Here is a 21,632-nt window from a genome sequence, read left to right on the forward strand (position 1 = left end):
GTCCCGGCGAACAGGCTGACTGCATGGGCGTTTTCGTGGTTTTCCCCATGTGTAACGTGTATACGAGCCAGTCTCCCTAAGAAAGTCCTTCACGAAGGCGTCTCTCCCGTTAAGCAGATACCCCTTAAGCGCTTTGCCATGATAAATAAACCAAAACCAACTTGGCCTTTATTTTCGCAATTCTTGGTCGTAGTCATATATTTCCAATTACAGAATTGTTTTAATTGACAGAAATATTCATGTTTTGGCAATGTCAAATTTAAAAAACAAAATTGCGACGACTAGGTTAATTTTACGACTAACTGTTAAGGCGATCTCCCGGTTGCTGTACTTATATTTGTCAAATTTTTATACACGTTACAAAAAAATAAAATCATAAGAAGTTTGATTCCTGTACGACAAAAAATTATCGGGATATTTAATTTCAAAGTTTGCAGTTTTTGGTGTGATTTTCAGTTTTTCTTGAGGGATCGGCTGACTACGTTAGAATAATTTATTGGTAATAAGTTTAAACAATGTGCAGTTACAAATATGTATAATTTAATAGGCCGCACAAAAAAATCATGTGGTGTCCACTTCAGATTTTTATATATAAACATTATTATGTTAAGTATAAAATTTAATGCTGTATTGAATTTCCAATCCAAATACACTGAAATAACGAAAGTAACAATACGATGAATTTACCTTGTATTTTTAAGAACAGTACAAATATGCAAATTTATGAATTTTTCCTAATAGCTGTAGAACTTCAAAAATTTAATTTTTATTTTCACTTTACAAATATGACTTGGGTTACTTTTCGTGCTTTGAGATTCGAGTTTGATCATTTAAATATCTGCATCGCTTAGAGCTTCTGTTATGCAAATATCAGCTTGTCGAAGTTAGAATGCAAAATATTAAAAAAGAGAACTCTATAGTATCTATAATGCAGACTTCTTAAACTCTTCAATTTCGATTGGCATTTGCTTTGAATCATTAAAAATCAAGTACTTTCATTTAATATTTATTGTTAAAACAGAACTTCAGGAGAGCTTCTTTTATTTTAAATTACTCTCAGCCATGATTGCTTTCTGTCTCGCGACTTTCAGTCTTTGCCGCTGGGGTCATCGACGAAGAGTTCTACAGTAATAAAGGCAATATTACAGAGCTCTACAGCTCTGTAGACTTTAATTATTAGGTACCACACACTTTCTTTGCACGAGTTATCGTAATGGAATTTATATCTCTCGGCCATGCAGACAAGAACTCAATAACATTAATTTAATAATTAAACAACAAAAATCAGCGTTATATTTTCAAATTTTCACAGGACTTTTTCACTTTAGCAGCTGAGGATGATGGCTTGGTAAAACCATCGATACTAGTCCTGTGAAAATTTAAAAATATAACGCTAATTTTTGTTGTTTGATTTCTAAATTAATACTTTGTTCGGCGTGTTATTGTATCTTAATCTTAAACTCAATAACAGTTAACTTAAAACTTTAATGAATCTCTACTTGAAGGTTAACATAAATACATATAACAGTCCTCCTACGCTAAAATACACATTTCAGGTTTACTCTACGATTAACCACAATTCTATCTAATTTTAACGTACAGAGCTACTAACCGTAGTTTACCGTTTTGGACATAACCGAAATCAGCTACACCAACCAAGTTTAAACAGCAGTATTCAGCGGCAACCGTTTGCGTGTGATTCCAACAGCTGGTTCGCTCCGCCACACCTAGCCTCAAACTCGGACTGACGCTTTAAGGCCAGTTTACATCTGTCAGAGCCGCTCGTAGCGAGACGCTCGTCCGTGCGTTTCGAACCGAGTGAACGGACTTGTACTCTGATAGATTGTTTACACCAATCAGAGTGGACTGACAACTCGCCTCCGTTTGTTTACGAAATGGATACCGACATGGCAGCTGCAGGAAAGAATATGCATTGAACATACATGGATGTTCTTTGGCTGCAGTGCTTGAAGTCTGGGAAGCAGTTTCAAACGAATTAATTCCTGCTCTTGCGAGGGGGAAAAAAAAGAAGAAGAAAAGGAAATGGGTACGTGACCGGGTAGCTTGCCGCGATGAATTATTAGGAGTATCAAATGAACTATTAAATGAATTTCGGACGAGAATGTCCAAAGTTACAAAAACGTTATTGCATATCAGATAGAAGAATTTAAACGAAACTCAGTTTGAGAGAAGTTATTTAGTCAACTGTGGTTACTGAAATTCAAATTAACGAAGTTTTTCTACTATATACAACTGTTTATTTACATCTAATTAATCATTTACAAAATAATGTAAAGGTAATAATGTGTTTTATTATTTATTAATAGAGAGAATATATTTATTCATCCAGAATCCACAGAATCAATAGCTCTCCGTGCATGTAATTAATTATGCAGAGTTCTGACTGGAACTGTGTTATTTCTAGAGAAGAATGCAAAATTAACACATAAAATATTTATTCAAAGCAACGGCAGAAGTAAAATGTATAATATCTACCTAATTATTCAGAAAATCTTAAATAAATAAGTAGCAAAAACTTAGGAGCATTACATATATTACCACAGGTAAAAGAATATGTATATTATGGCATAGTTCCAACAGGAAGATATTTATCTCAAATTCTTACTTTTGGATCCTACTTAAATTGTGTTTCTGGACAACACACAAAGTGATATCAACAAAATTAATAATGGTTAAATATAGTGATTATATTTTACTTTTAAAATGCTAAAACGGATAGTTTAAGAAAATTAGAATTCATCTAGCATAATTTGTATAAACCTTAATACACTCACACATCCAAGCTGAACATGTTTCACATCCAAGCTGAATTGTAACGAATTATAGCCCAGAATGCTTTTATGCAAAGCAAGAAATTTAAATATCCACAATAAAACAGATCTATTTATTTTTTTCATAATTCCATTTTTATTTTTATAGTTTATAATATCATATATTTATTGCATCATCATGTAGGATGCTTGTAGAAAAACGAATATAAGCTCACATAATTATAGAAGTATGCAATATCTTAATGAAGCAGTGAAGTGTTCCCTAAAACACTTCATAAGATGCGTATGCATTAAAAAGTGCCATGGTTTGGCTATCACTTTACATCTCGGCATTATAAAACTCACTGTCACGACGTCCCTGCGAACGCTGCTCGGACTAAATGCCCGGATAGATTTTTCAACAGGTTCAAAGTAGAAACGGAAGCGCTGACTCATCTCCGCTACGTTTCTACTCCGTCGAAGTGAGCGTTTACATTGTCAAAGTAATCGTAACGAGCGACTCGCTCCGAGCCGCTCTGACAGGTGTAAACTTACCTTTAGAGATGGCATCCAACTTCAGATGAGCTTCGACATCAGACACCTTCTTGGTTCCATTTAACCTACTTATACCCGTATGCTCGTCCCAAAAATCTACATAACCATTTAGAGGTCACAAGCTCTGTGACTAAGTGATAGAAATGATGCAAATAAAAAAATAATAACTTGTTAGCTAAAAATAAACTAAATCGACAGACATAGTGTGAAAAATAATTAATGCAATGAATTGGCACTAATTTATCTTTTGTTCATTTAGAAGTTTAACTTAAATTCAGTTTTGAGATCTAAATTAAATCATTGAAATTCTATTGACAGTAAATATCTCGGTGCTAAATGTCATAGACAGAAAGTAAGCTGCATTTGAAAAGCTGCAAAACATCAAAAGATATACAGGGAACCTCGCTGCAAAAAAACTTCTTCAAGCTTCAAACAACTATAGCTCTTCTCGTTAATTAACCTTTGAAGTCTTAAACGTTCATCTCAATCATTTTATGCGTCAAAATCTTATTTAGGCGAGTGGCTCGCAATTGCATTAACTCCGCTTGTTCAGTCCACTTACAGAAATTTCTCAGCCACACAAAACTGTCAGATGCACTAGTCGAAGTTATGACTTAATCGCGCTTCAAATTTAACTCTTCAAAACTAATTTATTTCACACGAAAATTTTCTTTTCAGGTTTTATTATTATTATCATTCTTGAAACAAACTGCCATTTTGGTTTGAGTATTAAAGAAACCAGAACGTCTTTTAAAAATCAATCACTTTGAAAAAAAATTGCTATAGAGATGCACAAAATTTACTGATGCTCAAATAAAAAATGTCAAAATAATCAAAATTTCTCAAGAAAGTATCGAAATATAATTTCAAATATTAGCATTTCAAGAAAAAATAGCTAAGGTTTTTTTCATCCTTTTTTGATAACCATTTCATTTACAATTTTATATACAATTTTCACAGAATCCTATTGTGAACGTGTCTATCTCTCAAACGTATTTTTGGCAAGAACTTCCGTAATATATTTCATTTCGAAAATTCGGAATAAAAAAGTAATTACCTTTTTTCTGCTTATAATACAGTGTGTCTCATCAGGATTAAAGCTCCTAACCTGGTAGGACTTTATAAAGGAAGATAAATAGTATTTTGTTATCGAATTAATTTACATGATATCAAAAATTTTTGTTTTTAGTTACATTAGAACAAATGTTAATAAAATAATTAGCTTTAAGAGTAATAAAACTTGTATCTTTTATTTGTTTCTTAATTAAATCCGCTTATTTATTTCAAATCTCTTTTAGCTACATATTGCAGACATCTGGCTTAAACATGCACATTAAAAATAAGTATACGTTTAACAAAGTATTTTTTCCTCCTTCCAGTATGCATTCGTCGTGTAGTGGTAGCAAAATCGGCGCGTATTCGACAGGTCCGGGTTCGAGTCCCGGCGAGGTGTTTTCCATGTCTTCTGCATGAAAAATAACTTAATGGCTCTAGACATTGAAATTATACATAATTTAGCTTTCGCAGTTAAAGATTAGGTACTAAACGAAATACATTTTAAGCCCATACACGTCTGTTTAGTCATTTTTGACACTGCTTTATTATTTTACCTACGGTATGCATTCAGAAAAGTGACGTTGATAAAATATTGATTCCTCATACCGTAGTTGATATCCCACAGTGTTAATCCACAGTTGTCAAATAATTGCTTAGCACATACTCAATAGATTTTAATGCTTAGCTAGGTAAAGTATGAGCGAATAAGAATAGAGAAGTCACTAAAAACAGAACTGCATGGCTATTTAAAACGAATCAACATTTTAGATTTCAACTCTTTGCTTAACCTTAGAAACCAAAGCACTGTGTTCGCTAGTAATCTTTTAAGTCAAAAGAAGCAATACAATACATGGATAGATGCAAAATCATTCCAGATACAGCAAACGATGTTCCATTCACAGTAAAGAGTCTCACACATAATCAAAATCCTCTCCAAGAAGAAAAAAAGCCCCGTGACTCAAAGGGTTTGATAACCAGGCTATGAATAGTTAATGAAACTTATTCATGTGGCCAACAAAAACTGAATCAAGGACTTCTGTAACAAATGTTTTAAACTACACACATGTCCCAACTGTTAAAATCGCAGATGATTCCAAGTCCTGTAAGCTACTATATGAGCTTGACTACATAATATATGAGCTTATCCTCTTCCAGCCCTCGGGAAACATTGGAAAAAGGAATAATAGGAAGATTCAAATATCACTTTCATACGAATGGCTTAGTAGGTGCTCACCAATATAACTTCAGAAACCAATGTTCTACAGTTCACTCAGTAGACATTCATCCTACTGGAACAAATAAGATCACACAAGGCAAACCAGCTGCAATCAGCTGTTTTATGCCTGGATTTAGAATGTCAGTTTGATTTTCTCTAGCAGCTTGCGGTTCTGCAGGTTCTTAGAGCAATGACTGTCACAAAAATATTGGATCATATAAAAAGGTCTCCGTGTTTTTTTGCCACTAGATGGTGCTGATGCCTATATATATGGCAACACTCACCCAATTGCCTCAGACGAACATGTGCTTAGAAGGTGACATTCAGCTTCCATTTTTCGTAAAAATAGTTTTCTAATACGTTGCTTGTGTAAAACGTTATATTGATTTGAAAATGAGTGAAATATTTGAAAAAATGTTATGTGATGCTTTTTTACTAAAAACTAAGGTAAAAAGGCTGAAGGCTGAAAAAACATGCCGAAAATTACTGAAGTGTATAGAGAGAATGCTGTGAGTGAACGAAGGACCCAGGAGTGGTTTGCTGGATTCCATTCCGGAAATTTCGATATCAAATACACACCTCGCTCTGGTTGGCCAGTCACCGAAAACGTCAATGAAGTTTTGCAACTGGTGGAACAAAACCGGCACGTAAGCTGTCAGGAAATAGCAGAGGCACTAAACATCAACCACATGACAGTTTGGAATCATTTGAAAAGAGCAGGTTACAAAATGAAGCTCAATGTTTGGGTGCCACATGAATTGCAACCTAACGAAACCATCAATTTGGCTCTGTACTATGCACAGCTGGACCGCTTGAACGAAGCAATACAGAAAGAGCGACTAGAATTGTCCAAAAGAAAGGGAATTGTGTTCCATCATGAAAATGTGACGCCACACACACCTTTAGTGACTTGGAACAAAATGACGGAACTTGGTTGGGAAGTTTTGATGCATCCACCATATAGCTCGAATCTTGCACCGTCTGACTACCCTTTTCTTCGGTTTTAATAATTATCTTATGATATTTCTTAATAATTATCTTATAATAATGGATTATTTACTATTAAGAAAAAGCATAGTTTTACAAAATACTAGCATAATTATCCGAAGATACTCATGAAGAATTTTCCAGGTGTTTTGTACGTGCGGACCTGTGGGATATAATATTTAATACCATAGTAGGTCATCACTGGGCTGTGAATTCTAAAATAATTGGGTTCATTGCTGACGTATCATCGACCACTCGTAAAAGCTCTTAAAGATAACAGCATTGAAACTTTTCAAAGATTCAATGTCTTTTTAAGTCAAAAAGGCTAAAAATGGACGAAACATTCTCTAACATTCTTTACAAGTATTGTGCATACTTGTAAAATACACTTTTATTTAAAACCGAAAGTTTAAAATGCTATAAAATATCAGAAGACCATGTGATATTTTTGGGCTACGTCAATGAAAAAAAGGAAAAAGGCAAACACTGAAAAACTTGTAAATACCACAGTCTTTATTTAACAATTGAAATGGGTTATTGAGAAATAAAAAAATATTGCTGCAGTGAGATGAGTACAAGAGACCTTTATAAATGATTTTGCGTTCATTTCTCGGAAACACATCTCAGAAAAGATAGTAAAGAAATACAATAATGCACCAACTTCTTAATAAATGATGATAATGGAGAAAGCTGAAGAAGAGAATTAACGTTTCCAAATTGTGAACAATCAAAAGTGTGGATGTATAATGGGGAAAAATTCAGGTGGCAACAATAGTGAAAAAGGATATCTGACTGTCTGTTTCTGAAATAGATCGAAGTGTATCAGCTGTCTGAAGAAGACGAAGATGAAATCGATGAATCGCTCCGAATACTGAGAAGAATGATGCCCTCCATATATAAAGGTAGGGGTGCTACATAGTTCTAAGAATTTCCAAAATCATTAGGAACATTAATTTAGAAGTCAAACAACAAAAATCAACGTTATATTTGCAAATTTTCACAGGACTAGTTCCGATGGCTTTACCGAACCATCAAAATTTGCAAATATAGCGCTGATATGTGTTTTTTGACTGTTAAATTAATACTTGTTCGGCGTGTTATTTTATCTTAATCATTAAGTACAGTTCACAAATGAATTTTTGTGTTACACTTGCAGCAGACAATCAACTAGTAATAAGATTTCCCTTAATTAAGATGCGGTGGCACCTATTGTAACCAATTTGTGTGTTTCGATAAATGACACTTAAGGTGAACAAGTAATTGTTTTCTAATATTTCAAGTAAATCTTTCCTAAAAGCATTTTGTTCGAGGGTTTTGAGCACAAGATCGTTATATTTTAATAAAATACAGAGTTATTAATTAAGGCTGTAAAAGTAATATGAAGAGGGTAAGTATTAGGTGTGTTCCGCACTCCCTTATGGATCTATTATACGTGCCTGTATGTTCAATACGCTCAACACTGAAAAAAGCGGGAGGAGCGAGCCGCAAATTTTCCGGAAGGGCAACTTGAAAAAAATTACTTGCAGAAGCCCCACTTTTAGGTGGATGAACTTCATAAGTCTCAGATATATCAAGAAGGATGTAGAGCTGTAAGAAAAGGACGCCTAATGACATACCATCACGTTGCTCACTCGGAAGTAGAAACCGGACTCATGTGTATTTTATACTTCAGAGCCGAAACCGTCATAGTACAGATCTCAGTTCGCATGTAAATAACCACGAAAAGAGAATGAAAGTAATAAAGAAAAATATGATCACTCATTTTTAGTTTTAAAAATAAGAAAATGTGAAATTCACTATGCTTTCAAGAAAACTACTATCTGATCAATAGGGTATTCATGAAAATAAAAGCTTTGGGGATAAAAGCTGAGACATAATTTGGGAAAGCTGAGAATGTGGCGAAATACTTTTTTGTATAATTAAATTTTTTTTAGTAAAAAGTAAGCTCCGTAATATGTTGAAAATATCGAGAAAATTTTCTTTATTCAACTCTTATGTAGTACCTTTACTAAAGAAACAATTTAAGTATGTGTCTATTGTTTTGTAATTGTTATATATGGCTTTTTAAATTTAGCGGACGTTTTCGTCAACTAGACATACCTTTACAGATTTAAGAATATTCAAGTTGTTACTACGGTAAAGGAGATTAAATATATATTTGTCACTACATTTTATGTGTATTCAGTTTCGCATAATCCACGAAAGTAATGCTAAATTATTCTTAGCTCTTACTGATCAAGTAAAAATTTCGGTACTTACTTACGTATTATCGAAGTCACCCTGGCGCAGTTACGCGAACTTCGCGGATGAAAAAGCATAATTACTTTATTGTAAAAAATTACGTAGCACGTACATACATATTATTACATACCCAAATATATATTTATTCCAAAATACACTCAGTAAACATAATTAAAAAGGTGTTTTTGTTTTTGTTGTGGTGGAAATTTCGTAGCAATTGAAATGAAAGAGAGTTCGAAGCATTGTTGTTTAAGGATTTTCCGGAAAATAATTTATTCCTGCAGAAATTCCATCTCTCTTTTTCTTCTAATATACGAAAATCCCACAAGCACAAATTTTAAAATCGACGTTAAGACAAAAAATAATCATAACTTTTCTATAAAACCCATTGGAATTTAAAATAAACAAAAGAATGCATACAAAGATGGCGACATTGGAAACTGAATACTTGTCATTTGCATTGATTGCCTGAGTAATTCTTATGCGCATGGTTATCAGAGTTTGATGTATTCAGAAGCTTTTACGATTTATACTAAAATGGTTGCGACGCACGTGACAGAATTTTATTATTCGACAGAAGTTTCTCAGCGCCATAAATACACTATGACAAAATGTTCTCCAAAATACTGGTGTAAACATGAGAAAACTGTATTGAAGATTTGGGTGCTCTGAAACACAAACGTAAAAGGTTTGCTCTAGAACAAGATCCACCATTATAATATATTCACCCCGCCTGAAATAAAGTATATATTCTTTTGGCTAAAAGACATGGCGAATACAGAGACATAGAGAATCACTTCACAATGATATGCAATTATCATTTTTTAAAAATGAGCAGAAACCGCTTTGGATTTTAATTTAGCGATCTGAAAAATGTAGTAAAATAGAAGAAAGCAGATAAAAAAATGAAGCAGATGTACTAGATGACACACTTTTCTGTTGGAACAAGCAATATGTTTGACTCTTTCTTTTTACTTCTATTTTGCCTCCCTTTACCTTAAAGTATTCAGTTAAGATTGCTTGAGCATATACTCTAAGTATTTTATACATATTGTTACGTTTTTCCTTTCTTCTGACACCAGTCTTTGCGTTATTTTCTTCGTTCACGTTCGTACGGGGTTCGTGAGTTTGGAATGAATAACGACGACACTTGATGAAGTATCGAAACACACTTTATTTAGCCAATGTTAATCAGGACAGCTCTAATAACACTTTTTACAGTCGTCGGAGATCTACTATGAACACATTGGAACAATCAGTGACACAGCCTTCACACTGTCAGGCAATAACGGTGGAAACAGCTTCACTGCAAAGCACCCGAGTACAGCTCCCAACTCTGCTTGGTTGTTCTCGGAACTTCACGTACTCTCGAGACTCTCCACACGATTCACTCGACCGTACACAAGAGCATAGCTCTCGACTCAGCACAGTCTAAGACAAAACTCGATGATGCACTAATTTGCGATGCACTAAAAGACTCTCCCTCGATGCAGTCGACAACCATCTCGGCGCTAGACTTCGAGACACTCGCTCAATGACTGACTATCAGCTCGCTAGACGAGGCACACACACTCGATGAGAGACGCACACTCACTCAGACTGCGGACCAGCAGGGTTTATACAGCTTCCGGCTTGCGTTCGAGAACATTCTGCGTTAAACCGGTAAGAATTCGTTCCAGAAGGTTCTCCATCCGTCCATGGCATATCTCCAATTTGTCGCCAAACGGGCGATTTCTCGCCAAATGTGGCAACCCTGCCTTTCCTTGCCATTTTATGGCAGCCCTAAAACTGCTTTGCGGGGAAGCCATCTTACCCCGCCTGTACATTTCGTAACAACATATATTTGCAGAAATGAGGTTTTTTTACTAAATAAAGATAAGATCAACTGAAAAAAGTTTCATTTTCGCTAAAAACTACTAAGCTGTTAAAAACTTTCGACCTGTTTGTATTTGTTTTTTTACTTCGAAAATTAATGTGAGGTACAGTAACTTTTGATATTCCTTAATAATACTTATATAATACTAGATTTGTTCATAAAAGGTAATTCTTAAAATCAATTTTATTGAATAGAAATCTCCAAAAATTCATAGAAATAAACCAAATAACATTTTTTTAATTTTTAATTCCAATTTCAATAAAGATATCCCAGTGAAATGAGTGAACATAAATAATAATTTATGAATTTGCTATTTTATCAAAAATTCTAGTAGTTACTAACAAAGAAAAGCATAATGTTATTTAATTTTTTTGAAAATAATATAGTGTTACGAATTTGGTATTTAAAAAGCTTATATTAATTCAATTATAAATTAAATGGTTTTATTTCCCGCGCAGTGCAGCGCGTGACGAATATTAACAGAAAGCTAAGCCGGAAAATTGAAAATACAAGAGCGCGTGCATTAAATAAATAAATATCTCTTTTTGATTTCGAGAAAGTACCAGAAAATTCTAGCGCGTGATTTTAAAATCTTATAAAAGGAGGAAAACATCTCAGTTTGGAGTAGTTGCTTAGTTTGTTGTTGTTTAGAAAACTGCTCTTGTTGAGTGTAGCGAATTCGCGGATTAGCTTTCTTTAGCTGTTTTGAATTACGTTCTATTGGACATTTGAGTAGTTAAAAGTTAACTACTGTGAGATACTGTAATACTGTATCATAATTTGAGAAAATTTAAGCATTTTGTTGTGATAATAATAATTTTTTGTTCATTTTTCATCGAACTTGTGCATTCCTTTCATAACGAACGTACGCACGCAACAATAGGGATGGTTAAAGGCAAACTTGAAAAACTGCGTGACAAATACATTAATATACTCTCTGAAAAGACATTCTACTCAAGGCGATACACTGCGATTCCCAGAATAAGTACTCATCAACAGCAACTAAACTGCCAGAGTGCCTTCTTTAATAATTCCTATCACCATTAGGTTTTATGAAATAAAATTGTGTTGTTTGAGATGTACGCTCTTTCTTAAAGGAGTATATTATTGTTTAATCTTCTCAAAACTGTTTGAAGGAATAATCATAACAAACACTTCCTGCAGAATCACAGCCGGAATCTGAAACTTTCTCTGAAAAGGAAGGAGAAAAACAAAAAGCATTTATTTTCGTTAAAAGTTTCAATTCCGTTGTGAGACTGTTTAAAGGGATAAAAGCAAGATCTCTTCTAGTTTTCAAGGAAGAAAAAGCTTATTTAGGAGAGTAAATCGGCTTTGTGTTGTTGATTTGATCAGATTTCAGTTAAATAAAAAACTGTCTTTTCCAATTAATTACTTCAATTTAACGTTGCTAGAAAACAAGAAACGTGAACACCTTTCAAAGCTTGGATATGTTTTCTGTCGTAGCTCAAACTGAATCGTTAGTTTCCTGTTCAACAGACAATTGAGTCTCTATCTGTCTGCCACTTGAAAGGACTGGAAAGAAGATCGATTTCCAGATCCCTAAGTAAAATCAAATAAAATAAAGTACTGTAAACTCTTTATTTATTTTAGGAAGGCATTGCAACAGAAAGTTTAATTTTTTTTATAGACCTTCATTTTATTGCTGACAAGCTGCAGAATTCTATAAAATGCTGAATGAAAGCTTCAGCCTGCAATAGTCATATTGACGTTTGGAAGGTTTTATACATATCACACAGCCAGTTATTTAGTTTAATCAACTGAATGACTGGCTGTGTGATTCAGTTGATTAAACTGAATGACTGGCTACAAGGCAACTCAGTTGTTCATGTTTGTAAATGTATTATTTATGCAAATCATTCTTTCAAACATTTATTGGAATATTAAAAAATATTTCATATACAGGGTGTTTCGAAACTCACGGGCAAAAATGTAAAGGGTGATAGAAAAATCTAGACAAGCAATTTTCACAATACTGTTACGGATTTGGTATTTAAATAGCTAATGTTAGTTGAATTATAAATTAAATTGTTTTATTTCCCGCGCAGTGCAGCGCTTGGCGAATATTAAAGGAAAGCTAAGCCGGAAAATTGAAAATACAACAGCGCGTGCATTTAACATTTAATAAATATCACTTTTTGGATTTCGAGAAAGTTTTAAGTTCTCTTGAACGTTTGAGTAGTTAAAAGATAATTACTGTGAGATATTGTAATACTGCACGAATATTTTAGGAAATTTAAGCATATTTGTTGTGATAATAATAAATTTTTGTTCATTTTTCATCGGGCATGTGCATTCATTCATTTCGTAACGAACCCGTACGCACGCAACAATTTTTGGTGTCAGAAGTGGGATCTTGAATCCCAATTACAAGAGCGATGGAAGAACAATTCAGGCAAATGATGACTGCATTTGCTTCTTTCCAAGAAAATATGGAAGGAGCGTCAACTCCGTTAAGGAAGAAATGAAATTGGGCCAGGAATCAGTTATGGAAGAAATGAAATTGGGGCAGGAATCCGTTAAGGAAGAAATGAAAGCCGTTCAAGCTGGTCAAGAAAAGGTTGAAGCAGCTCAAGAAGAAATGAAAAGAGAAATTACTTGCATAATAGAAAAAAAAAAGTTGAGGTTATGGAAAACAGAGTGGACATGGTTGAAAATAGAGTAGGAGAAATTGAAGAAAAGATTTCTCCTGTCCAACAACAAATTGATGAGAGAGTTTCTGCAGTTGCCAAAGAACTGGATACTTTAAAGAAATTCGTAGCGACGGCAGAGAGCAATTCGGATAGTTTTAAAATTTTTTTACCAATGCCTGCTCGTCCCTCTCTGAAACTATCTACATATGATGGGAAGACCTCCTGGCAAGTGTATAAGACACAATTTTCTATCGTTGCGGATGCGAATGGATGGGATTCCCAAACTAAGTCCTGTCATCTCAACGCTTCTCTGAGAGCAGAGGCAGCGGATATCCTGCAGACGCTTCCAGAAAACCAAAACCTTGACTTCAAAGCTCTATCCGGCGCATTGGAGCTGCGGTTTGGCAAGAAATGTTTAAAAGACTACATCAGACTTCAATTAAAATCCCGTCAACAGAAGCCAACCGAATCACTCCAGGAACTCACCACGGATGTTGTTTCGGCCACCAGAGCTCTCTGCCAGTCTGTGAGATATTATTTCGCAATGCGCAGATTGTATGCGTAGCTCGCATTTTGTTTCTTGAATTCTTAAAACCGCTCATTGTAACTCTGTCGTTTTACTTTGTGCTGTGTTGTGTTCGAAAGATCAAACCGCCGAATAAAGGTTAAATTTTACAGTCCACTCGCAGTGATGTATTCTTAGGTTTATTAATTTAAAGTTAAGATACCGCAAAGCTACATTATTTGGTCGTCCTACGCCGGAGCTTCGAGAAAAACCCGCGCTTGTGAATAAGAATTCTACGTGTCCATAATGGAGTTGATAATGCAATTTCGGTTTAGAATTCTCAAGAGCTACGGAATGGATACAGTGTTCGAGGTGAGTGAAAGAGTTAACGCATTTTAATTGCATTTGAGATTTCCTTATTGTTACTATTGTTGTGTTTAAAGTATTAGTAAAATCGTGAATTTAGAATATTTTCAAAATGTCAGATATAGAAAAAAAAACGAAAGAAAATTTTGAAAACACAGTTAACTAAATTCATTGAGAGAATAGATTATGATAACTTAGATAATGCTGAAGCTGAATTAATCTTAGAAAAATGTAAAATCTTTAAGGAAGATTTTAAATCTCTATTTAGAGAAATTTATACAAATTGTGATGATGAAAAAATAGACACTTTCGTTGAGGAAGAACAGTCGATTTTAGAGAAAATTGAGGAGGTTCACTTAAAAATTATTCGTAAGTTAAAGGTTTACAAGGTCGTAAATGCAAATGGCGACAAACCTGTTGTACCTGAATCAATCTCTGAAAGTTTAAAGTTACCGAAATTATCTTTACCCACATTTAGCGGAAATTTAACTGAATGGATAACATTTAAAGATTTATTTAACGCTAGTGTTCGCAACAATCCAAATCTTTCTGGAGCTCAAAAATTACTAAATTAATAAAAGCTCAAAAATTAGTATTTAAAGAGTTCTTTGAAAAATGATGCTTATCGCATTATTCAGTCAATTCCCATAGCTGATCAAAATTTCAGTATTGCTTGGAATTTACTAGAAGAGAGATTTTCTAATAAGAGAGAACAGATATTTGCTTTTATTAAAAGAATTCTTAACGTTTCACAAATACTAATATCGAGGAATCTGCATCCTCAATATTAAGTTTAGTAGATAACGTAAACGAAATAACTCGCTCATTGGAAATATTAGATCAAAGGATAGATAATTTTAGTGATACTTTGTTGTTGTATATTATTCTGCAAAAACTTGACGTTTCGACAAAGTTGTGGTGGAAGCGTCAATTAAAAAAAGACGAAATACCAAAGTTGAGTGACTTGATAGAATTTTTGAAGAATTACGCTAGAACATTACAGAACAGTAAACATTTAATTAGTAAAACGCATAAATCAGATAAACCAGTGTATAATAGGGTTACTTCTCTGATTACTAATTCTACCTGTTTATTTTGTAAAGAAGATCATTTTTTATACAGGTGTTCTAATTTTTTAAATTTACCAGTGCGAAAACGAATAGAGTTTGTTAAGACTAATAAACTTTGTTTTAATTGCTTGTCTAATGTCCATAAAGTTAAAATGTGTAAGAGTGCAAACACCTGCAAGCATTGTTTTAAGCATCATCATAGCATTTTGCATTTAGAAAATAATTTCAAACCAAAAAATGTATCTAGATTCCCTTCACCGGAAGCACAAGTGTTTGTTCCGAAATCGCAGATTAAACCAGAAAACAACTTGAGTGAGGTTTCTCCAACTGTTTGTGCAAACAACTATGAAAATCAACATTTTGGTGCTCATGCTAATGGTAAACGTAGTCATGTACTTTTGTGTACTGCTTTAATTAAGGTTCAAAACTCAAAAAATGAATTCATAAATTGTAGATGTTTACTAGATTCAGGTAGTGAAAAATCATTCATTCGACGGAAAACAGCTATCAATTTAGGATTGAGCATAAAGGATTCGAAGATATTAGTGTCATGCTTAGGTACTTTCAATACAACTACTACTGGAGAAGTTGAGTTGTTGTTTACACCTCATTTTAATACTAATTACAGAATTTCAACGTCCGCTTACATAATAGACAAAATTACAGGAAACATTCCAAGTGTAACATTACCTTTGAATTTATATGAAAATTTCCAGGATTTAACTTTAGCAGATCCTACATTTCATGAATCTGGAGAAATTGATATTTTACTTGGAGTTAATGTATTCCTTACTTTAATAAATGGCGAGGTAATTAAAAGGGGCAAAAATCTTCCATTTGCATGTTGTTCTAAGTTAGGATGGGTAATTGCTGGAACTACACATTTTGAATTCCCAAACCGTAAGCAGGTTTCAGTCAATACGCTAAACGTAAACACGGAGGAATTAGTTAAATCATTTTGGGATTTGGAACAAATTCCCACATCGAAACCTTTAACTAAAGAGGAAAGATCGTGTGAAAATCATTTCGTGGAAAATCACGTGCGTAGTGAAAAGGATCGTTACTCAGTAAAACTGCCATTCAAGCCTAAAAGAAATGAGTTGGGTAATTCCAGACCATCAGCCTTTCGCAACTTTCTTAGTCTAGAACAAAAATTAATAAAAACTCCTGAAGTATATCAACAGTATAAAGACTTCATGTCCGAATATTTATCACTTGGACACATGGAAGAATTATCCGATGATAATTTAGATAAAGTAAATTTTCATTATTATATACCTCATCATCACGTGCTAAAAGAATCCAGTCTTACCACAAAACTACGCGTCGTTTTCAATGCTAGTGCCAAAACTACATCAGGGATATCGCTTAATGACACGCTAATGAATGGTCCCAAGGTACAAGACGACTTATTTACTATTCGTTTGAGGTTTAGATGCTATCCCATAGCCATTACTAGCGACTTATTGAAAATGTATCGACAAGTTCAAATTCATGATGAATATCGCGAATTCCAAAAAATATTTTGGAGAGATGATCCATCGAAGCCGATTAAAACTTACAGGTTGTGCACAGTTACGTACGGCACTACTTCCGCTTCATACCTGGCTACTCGCGTACTCAAACAACTAACAATTGACGAAGGAACTAAATTCCCAAAGGCAGCTGAAATAATATTACACAATTGTTATATGGATGATGTCCTATTTGGTTCAGACACAGTAGAAGACGCAGTAGAGTTAATTTCACAACTGAGTGAACTTTTACAAAAAGGTGGCATTCAATTGCATAAATGGTGTACAAATGATCGCTCGATTTTGGAAACTGCTTTGAGTGCTCGGAACTCAAATTCTTTATGTGCAGTAGTTGATACTAAATCAATAAAATTATTGGGTTTGGAGTGGTATCCAACGCAAGACGAGTTTACTTGTCACTTTGGAAATCTCGAAAACAGAGAGTGTTCTACTAAAAGAATAATTTTATCTTCTATTTCGAAAATCTTTTATCCACTTGGTTGGTTAGCACCTTTTACAGTTGCAGCAAAAATCTTGCTTCAAGACATATGGAAATTACAAATCTCGTGGGATAATCCCTTGCCAGATGAAATCAATCAAAGATGGAAAATCTATTGTGAAGATATCGCAAATCTTGAATGCATTCATATTCCTAGGAGAGTATTATTGCCCAAATTTACAAATGTAGAACTTCATTGTTTCTGTGACGCTTCAGAGAAAGCTTAAGCCGCAGTGATTTATTTAAAGTCTTCAAATCATTCTTCAATTTCGGTGCAGCTACTAACATCAAAAACTCGCGCAGCTCCCCTGAAAGTAATCTCTATTCCTCGTTTAGGCCCACCAGCGGCCGAGCGGTAAAGTCGCTGAACACTGGTAGTTCGGTCCGCGGTTCGAATCCCGCGAACGGGCTGGCTGCATGGGCGTTTTCGTGGTTTTCCCCATGTGTAACGTGTATACGAGCCAGTTTCCCTTAGAAAGTCCTCCACGAAAGGCATCCCTCCCCTTAGGCAGATAGCCCTCGTGTGCTTTGCCATAATTAAATACACACACTATTCCTCGTTTAGAACTCTGCTCTGCAGTTCTATTAGTGCATTTGGTTCAAGCTGTGCAGAATTCATTGCAAATTCATGTTGACAGTATTATGGAGTGATTCAATGATAGTTTTGTCCTGGATACAATCAGAACCAACACGCTGGCAAACCTTCGTAGCCAACCGCGTTTCAGAAATTCAATCAGTCTTACTTTCATCGCATTGGAATCACATAAAAGGAAAGGAGAACCCAGCTGATTGCGCATCAAGAGGTCTTTTGCCTTCAGAGCTTTCTACTCATGACTTGTGGTGGACAGGTCCTCAGTGGCTTAATTCAAATAATATTCCGTTCTCTATCAACTTACCATTTTCAGAAGAGTCTTTAAAGGAACAACGGAAAAATATTTCTTGTTCAATTGGAACAGTCGCTTCGCAAATTCCAGTCCTTAATGAAGTTTCATCATTTTTGAAACTTAAAAGAATCATCGCATGGTGTTTTCGGTTTGCGAATAATGCAGCTAAATCTACCGCAACAAGGATTAAGGGTTACCTTAAAACCGAAGAATTGCAATACGCTAGAAATGCAATTGTTAGAGTAGTTCAAATGGATGAGTTTTTTAATGAATATAATCTTCTGAAAAAGAATCATCCGTTAAACTCAAATAGTAAGATCCTTTCTTTGAACCCGTTTATCGATAAGAATGGACTTATACGCGTTGGAGGAAGATTAAGACAATCCAACATCGCGCAGGACAGAAAATATCCTATTTTGTTGCCCAAGAAACATCACATAACACAGATTATAGTGAATCATTTTCATATATCCCATCTTCATGCAGGCCCCCTGCTATTGCTATCAGTAATTAGAAGATAATATTGGATAATCCACGCTAGGTCAGTTGTAAGACAACAGATTTGGAAATGTGTGAAATGTCATCATGTACGAGCTAAAACATCTACCCAGATAATGTCTGATTTACCATCGTCTAGAGTCGTTCCGTCAAAGGTTTTCTCCAAAGTTGGAATTGACAACCCCGGGCCATTTCAAGTGAAGCCCAGGCAAGGCCGAGGAGTAAAACCAATGAAATGCTACATTTGTGTATTCGTGTGTTTTACTACAAGAGCTATACATATTGAATTAGTAGGTGATCTCACATCAGAATCATTTATTGCCGCTTTGAAGTGCTTTGTATCTCGAAGAGGAAAACCAATAGAAGTGCATAGCGATTGTGGCACAAATTTTATTGCTGCAGATAAGGAATTGAAAAGAGTAATAAACTCCTTGAAGGAAAATGAATTGGTTAATAAATATTGCTCTACTGAAGGTATTAAGTGGATATTTAATCCTCCCGCAGCGCCACATTTTGGAGGATTATGGGAAGTTGCAGTCAAATCTACAAAGTTACATCTCAAGCGAACCATAGGTGAACAACTTCTAACGCAAGAAGAATTTATGACATTGCTAGTTCAAATTGAAGCTTGTTTAAATTCGCGACCTTTGTGTCCACTGTCTGAAGATCCATCAGAATTTTCTGCACTTACGCCAGGTCATTTTTTAATTGGTACCCCGCTAACTGCTTTACCAGAAGAAAGTTTACACGATCAAAAAATTCCTATATTGCAACGTTGGAAGCTTGTTGAGAAAATGTTTCAAAGCTTTTGGAAAAGATGGTCCAATGAATACATTTCTAATTTGCAACGACGTTCAAAATGGTTGAAAGTGCAACCTAATTTAAAGGTTAATGATTTAGTTATCATGATAAAGGAAGACAATTTACCCCCGCTACGATGGAAATTAGGAAGAGTGCTGGAAGTTTTTCCTAGCTCAGATAATATTGTGCGTATCGTGAAGATCAAAACCGCTAAAGGAATTTTCAATAGGCCAATTCACAAACTTAGTCTTTTGCCTATCAATGATTAAGTTTTTTTCCCTAAAGCATTATAACTTTGTACTTTGCTTTAGCTATAATTAAATTCCTGAATTGTGTCAAGGCTTCTGTGCATCTGTTTTGAGAACAATTTAGTTTCATTGCATAATTTCATAGTATGTTTTCTTGTGAATATTTTAATGATACATTTTTGCATAATTTAATATTGTTATGATAATTTCATTTTCTAAAAGCTATTTAGTTTGAAACGATGTTTCAACGCCGGGCGGAATGTTTCGGCCAACAGAGCTCTCTGCCTGTCTGTGAGATATTATTTCGCAATGCGCAGATTGTATGCGTAGCTCGCATTTTGTTTCTTGCATTCTTAAAACCGCTCATTGTAACTGTCGTTTTACTTTGTGCTGTGTTGTGTTCGAAAGTTCAAACCGCCGAATAAAGGTTAAATTTTACAGTCCACTCGCAGTGATGTACTCTTAGGTTTATTAATTTAATGTTAAGATACCGCTTCGCTACAGATGTTGAAAGGCTGTCCCACCTCGCCTTTACGGAGTGCCCGAGAGAAACGAGGGAAATCCTGTCCCTGCAGTATTTTATCGATGGCATCCGGGATCCCGAAATACAAAAGGCTCTACGAATGGCGGATGTTAAAGATTTAAAAAGCGCTCTAGTATACGCCCTGAAATTTGAAGCAGCCCAGCAAGCAAATCGTAGAGACCGCCACCTAATCAGAGCCGCTCAAGTTCAAGAGCCAAGGGATCAAGTCACTGTTCGTCTAGACGATATAACCAGACAACTTAATGCCTTGAGACGAAATATCAGTGACAAGAAATCGACCTTAAAATGTTGGAACTGTGGATCTGAATGACACATACGAAGGAAGTGCAGAACATCCCAGGGCACGGATGTTAAGACCGGTCCTAGAAAGCAGCACGGAAACTAATTTGTGGCCATCTCGCGGGGCGGAGGTTGCCAGATAATGAAAAGCCCGAGTTTAAAGCGCTTCAGATTTCTGCAGTGAGAGGCGGCAGTAATGGATTTTTTATAATAGGACATATTAATGGAGTTCCCTGCAATATGATGATAGATACAGGAGCCAACGTTACTATCATCCGAAAGAATTTGGCTCAACAACTGGGAAGCAAACTTATCTGCACGCCGCCCTGCATTACCCTCCAGACTGTGTTCGGTGAGAAGATCGACATCGACGGAAAAGTAAATGTTAACAGTACGTTTGGAAGTGCCGCTTACCATCACACGGGATATGTAGCAGAGATCACTGATTCTTGCATACTCGGATTGGACTTTCTAAGGAAATACAATTTTTCCTTGGACTTTAAAAATAACGAATTGCATTCTACATCTGAGAACATAGCGTTATTTGGAGGTTATGTTGAAGAAGTTAAATCTGTCCATAAAATCATAGCACAAGACAATATCACAATACCGGCAAGAACAGAAGTTTTACTTCCTGGATCCATAACCGAAAACAGAAATTTCCGTTAAGGCATCATAGAATATCCCAATAACTGTAATAGCCCAAAAGGAGTACTAGTAGCCTCAATACTCGTCGACCTATCCAGAACGGTTATCCCGGTGAGAGTCGCCAATGTAACTGAGAAGGTGAGAATTCTTAAGAAATGTGAAGTGGTTGCAGCATGTACTTCAGTAACCACCGTTGAAAGAAAGAGTAACATCCAAGAATCCGTGTCTTCAAAAAGCATTACATCAGTGTTACTTCAGAATGCGCAATTAAACGATGAAGAGAAGAATGCTGCCGATCGCGTCATTAAAGATTTTCAAGTTGTTTTCTCCCGCTCGTCTTCTGACCTGGATCCAGGAGCCTATCAATGTCCAGGTGAATTCATTTGCCCAATTTGTTGAGGTGGTGAGCGGTCAGATGGATGG

General features: G+C 35.1%; 1 protein-coding gene across 4 annotated transcripts in view; it reads right to left on the reverse strand.

Annotated features, from left to right (window-relative positions):
• Positions 1–21,632, reverse strand: part of LOC118193720 (calcitonin gene-related peptide type 1 receptor-like) — a 666,801-nt gene that overhangs the window by 213,865 nt on the left and 431,304 nt on the right. Inside the window, exon 1 of one of the 4 annotated variants that reach the window (XM_085825065.1) lies at positions 1,613–1,782. The exons of the other annotated variants lie outside the window; for them this stretch is intronic. Coding sequence (XP_085681191.1) covers positions 1,613–1,634 — 22 coding nt within the window. The 5' untranslated portion in view covers positions 1,635–1,782. Of the gene's footprint in view, positions 1–1,612; positions 1,783–21,632 lie in introns of those variants that run through there. 4 annotated transcript variants of the gene reach the window in all.

This window comes from Stegodyphus dumicola, chromosome 10, assembly GCF_044657685.1.
Source record: "Stegodyphus dumicola isolate Sdum_Otavi_A_Nest chromosome 10, ASM4465768v1".
Taxonomy (NCBI): Eukaryota; Metazoa; Arthropoda; class Arachnida; order Araneae; family Eresidae; genus Stegodyphus; species Stegodyphus dumicola.